Here is a 5,000-nt window from a genome sequence, read left to right as displayed (position 1 = left end):
TTGCCTACTTCTTTATCTGTTCATTATTATTATTTTTAATCATTTTTTTTTCAAGTGTCAGAGTCGTTAACTTTAAACAAAGAATATTGACACAGAATTGCCGGGAAAACTTCATTCAATAAAGTTTACCTAAGCTGAATGTTTACACCAAATAGAACAAATGGATAACTCTTGGTTGATCTTAAAAAGAACTATAGAAGCACTAACATGTGACAACTACACCGCGCATTGCTAATTAGCATACCAAGGGCCCAAGCTAGAAGGTGCGATTGAGAAAGCCTTTGGAGAAAAAGCTTTAGACACTTTTAGTTGAAACAAAGGATGAAACAAATGAAATTGCCAACAAAGCAGTAGCGACAAAAACATAACGAAAAAATGTGAGCAAAAAAGAAAAAAAGAAAAAAAGAGAAAGGTAAGAAAGAAGAAGAGAGAGAGAGAAGGAACAGCAGAAAAAAAAACAAGAACAAGAAAAATAAGAAAAATAGAAGAGAAGGAACAGCAGAAGAAAGATGAAGCAATAAAAAAACAAGAACATGAAAAGAATAAAAACAAAAACAAAAAGCTTTACCACCAAAACATCTAACACGATATTGGAACACAATATACAACTACCATAAAAGGAAATCCGATTCCCTTTGATAAAGTATAAGTACCCTTCATACTTAATACTTGACACAGAGTGATAAGAACTGCCATCGAAAGGTAGTCATAATGGCTTCGAAACCTTTAGTCCGATTCAAAAATGCCTGTGTGGGTGAACGTTCGGCTGGAGCCTCTTTCGCTATTTCGTTATTATTTTTTTTCCTTTCTTTTTTCGTGCCTTTTATCTACCTATATATGTCTTTTATTTTCGTTCTTACTTTTTTTCTACATATATTCTTTTATTATCTTTCTAAATACCTATATTCATTTGTTTTCTTTCTATCTCCCTATATTCTTTTATTTTCTTTCTATCCACCTTTATATAATTTTATTTTTTTCCTTTTTATCTATCCATATATTTTTTTTTCATTCGTTCTTTCAATCTTCCATTTAGTTTTTCCTTTCTTTCCTTATAAGATTCTTTTCTTCTTTCTTTCGTTCCTTCTATCTACCTATTTTGTTTATTTCTCATCATTCTCCATTCTTTCTTTCTCTATCCTACCTCATTGTTTCTTTTTTCTTCTTTTTCTTTGCTACTATCTGCTACTTACTATACATCCATCCTTCTTCATTCCCTCTTCTCTTCTTCTTTGCATTTATTCCTTCTCATTTTCTATTCTCTCTCAATTTTCTTTGTCTGTTTCTCCATCATATATGTTTTTTTTCATGCGACCTCCCCCTTCTCAAATTTCTTCTTATCATGTTTCGTATCATAATCACTGTCATCATACTCATTTGTTACTATTAGTCTACTATTAGTCAGAATAAAACGATGACAAGAAAAACATAATACACGTGGTAATGATATATTGTTGATAAAAACAATGTCAGTAATGACAATGATAAAAGTGATGATGATAATTATAATGATAATGATAATAATAATAATAACAATAATTATTATCATAATAACGGGAATAAGAACAATAACAATTATGACAATAATAATGATAATGATGATGATCATCATCGTTATTAACATTATTTTTATCATCATTATCATTATCATAAATATTATTTGTACTTTTAATACTATTTAATACTATTGGTATTATTAGTATTATCATTATCATTATTGTTATCATCATTAACATCATGATTGTTATCATTATAATTTTTATTACGATATTTGTTATCATTAATATCATCATCATTACTATTATTATCATTATTATTATTATTATTATTATTATTATTATTATTATTATTATCATTATTATTGCCAGTATCATTATCATTATCATTACTATTACTATGATTGTTATTGCTAGTATCATTATTAGCATTATCATTATCATCATGATAAGACTAATGGTGATGATAATGATTATTGATGGTTTTCTTTCCCTTCTTCTTTTCCGCCTTTGTTCTTCATAACAGATTGCGCACGACTAATTGGCATACCAATCGCAAATATTAGCATTCATAATCATTATTTTCCCCATGCTCAGAGCACATCACATTCAACTCACACAGTAGCCATATGCACCTTCCTTGGCAAACGATACCCTTATTCTCTTAAATTCTAAATATCAAATATTCGATCATTAACTTTTTATAGATTATTTACATCTTCATTTTTATATCTAGCATTGAGCACCATCTCCTGAAACTTAAAATCACCTCCAACTTCATATCTAGCTCTATTTTTATACACCATCCCCAACCTCGTCTTCAACACCATCTTCACCATTGTTTTAAATATTACTCTTAACTTCTTAAAATCACTCTCACCATTATCTTTAAAAAATACCGTCTAACGAATCATTCTTAACACTATCCCCAGCAATCTCTTAAACACCTTCCCTATCATTCTCTTAAGCACTATCCCCTGCCTTATCTTAAACACCATACCCACCATGATTCTAGACACCATTCCCAGCATCAATTTAAATATTACCTCCTGCTTTATCTTAAACATTATCCTCACGATCAACTTAAAAAAAATGCCATTCCAGGCATCATTCTATCTACTTCCCCGAGCTTCAACTTGAAACACTATCCCAGCCTTATCTAAAACACCATACGCAGCATCTTAACACACCATCTCCACCACCGAGCCTATCTCCACCACCACTCCGCGCCATCTCCGACAGCCTCGTCCCCGCTCCCCAGCACACGAGACGGATCTGAACCACAGGACGTAAACAAGGTCTCGACGCCATTACGCCTACCTCAGCGTATGTAGCTGTTTCTCTGTCAACACCGTTCGAATCCTGGTGGGCTTTCCTTCGCTCTTGTGGACTCTTCCTGAAGTGTCGCGTCTCCCTAAGCCTAAGGAGACGGTGCTGCCTCCTCCTCCTCCTCCTCCGCCACCTCCACCACCACCTCCTCCTCCTCCTCCTCCTCCTCCTCCTCTTTCGCCTCCTCCTCCACCTCCTCCTTGGCCTGCGGTGTTTCCTGCGCCTGGCCGGGCTGTCCCCTGGCCGCTGGCGAGCTCAGGTTCCTCTAAGGGAGAGAAAGGTTGCGGGTTAGTTATCAGGGTGTGTAAATACATGCAAGCTAGTTAAACACACATATACGAAAGTACGTGAGCACACACACACACACACACACACACACACACACACACACACACACACACACACACACACACACACACACACACACACAAACACACACACACACAAACACACACAAACACACACACACACACACACACACACACACACACACATACACACACAATCCCCCACAAACATTCAAACAAAGAAACAAACCCACACACACATCACACAAACTCACCCCCCAAAAAATATACAAAGAAACAAACAAACCCGCACACACTCATCCCACACACAAACAAACAAACATGCACACGCGCCCAAAATCAGAATCAGTCCATCTCCTCGCCCAGAACCCATTTTCCACGAACGCTCCGGATTCGAGTAACGGCTTCGAACACACGAAGCATCAAAACATTATTGGAGATCGTGTGACACTTTCGCGTGTTCGAATCCCCGGTCAGCAGCTCGAACTAATTGGTTCCAGGTGCGCCGTCCACAGGTGAAGTATCGTAAAATGTCGGCTTCTTGGACATAACTATGTATGCAAATGTCGCTAATTACGGTGAATGATTAGGATTTAATGATCTGTTGATGCAGTGGATTAAGGAGAGAGGGATTGGAAGTGCGGTACAGAGGGATAATTATTCAATTTTTCTTCATGTGGTCCTCGTTATCCTGTCCAGTGTGGACATGCAAACACACGCACATAAACGCACATACATACGGGTATGTATTTTTGATATAAAAATGAGTGTGCGAGTGCGTGTGTGTGTGCGCACGCGGGCGAGCGTGTGCGTGTGTGTGTGTGTGTGTGTGTGTGTGTGTGTGTGTGTGTGTGTGTGTGTGTGTGTGTGTGTGTGTGTGTGTGTGTGTGTGTGTGTGTGTGTGTGTGTGTGTGTGCGTCTTTTGCACATAAACAACTCAATGTCTCTAATACACATATACACGCCATTAGCCATGACACTTTTGCCCAAGATATAATCACTCCAACTACAACCGAGGAATTCGTCATCTCATAAATATACCAGGGAGTCATTTATCAACGCGTATGTCACCAAAACACAACATCAGACAGCACTTACGCCTCACATGCAGGCTGTAAATTTATGCCGAGTTTGATCCGGCGTCCCTTTAACTCGGTAAATATGTAATGACGAGCTAAATGACTGTTTAACGCGGTTGCTCGATACTTATTTACCGATCGGAACAGCGGCGCGAATCACTCCACTTTCGGGCCGGACACCTGTCAGCGAACGAGTGTTTTGTAACGTTCTTTTGCCCTGATCGTTGGGGTCTATAATGTATTTAGAATGGCGAGGGAGAAGTGTCAGGAGGAATAGCGAGGGAGAGAGAATGCGCGTGAAGAGAGGGAGGGAGACAGAGGAATGGTGTGGGGGAGATAGGGAGGGAGGGATAGAGAGAGAAAGAGAGAGAGAGAGAGGGAGGGAGGGTGGAAGCGAGAAAGGGAGGGAGGGAAAGAGGGAGAGGGACGGAGGGAGGGAGAGAGGGTATGAGAGGGAAAGAGGGAGAGGGACGGAGGGAGGGAGAGAGGGTGGGAGGGAGGGAGAAAGGGAGGGAGGGAGAGAGAAAGAGGGGGGAGGGAGGGAAGGAGAGAGAGGGGGGCGATGGAGGGAGGGAGAGAGAGAGAGAGGGTGGACGGAGCGGGCTAGGGGAACAGAGAAGGAAAGGGAGAGGGAGCGGGATATGGAGAGAGAAGAAGAGGAGAGAAAGAGAGAAAGGAGAGAAGAAGAGAAGAAAAAGAAAGAAATAGAGCGAATGAATGAATGAAACCCCAACGGTCTACCAAGCCCCAAAACCAAACAAGAACAAAGACCCCAAACGCTATAGAAG

At 39.5% G+C, this 5,000-nt stretch overlaps 1 protein-coding gene across 1 annotated transcript in view; it reads right to left on the bottom strand.

Annotated features, from left to right (window-relative positions):
• LOC138867604 (insulin gene enhancer protein ISL-1-like) overlaps window positions 1-5,000 on the bottom strand; it is a gene marked incomplete in the record, with an annotated part of 258,816 nt that overhangs the window by 97,624 nt on the left and 156,192 nt on the right. The window contains 1 exon segment of the mRNA XM_070143938.1: window positions 2,817-3,090. Within this exon segment, the coding sequence (XP_070000039.1) occupies window positions 2,817-3,090 (274 nt within the window).

The sequence above is a fragment of the Penaeus vannamei genome, chromosome 31, assembly GCF_042767895.1.
Source record: "Penaeus vannamei isolate JL-2024 chromosome 31, ASM4276789v1, whole genome shotgun sequence".
Lineage (NCBI taxonomy): Eukaryota > Metazoa > Arthropoda > Malacostraca > Decapoda > Penaeidae > Penaeus > Penaeus vannamei.
Note: the sequence above shows the minus strand (reverse complement) of the source record. Positions and strands in the feature narration are given on the sequence as shown.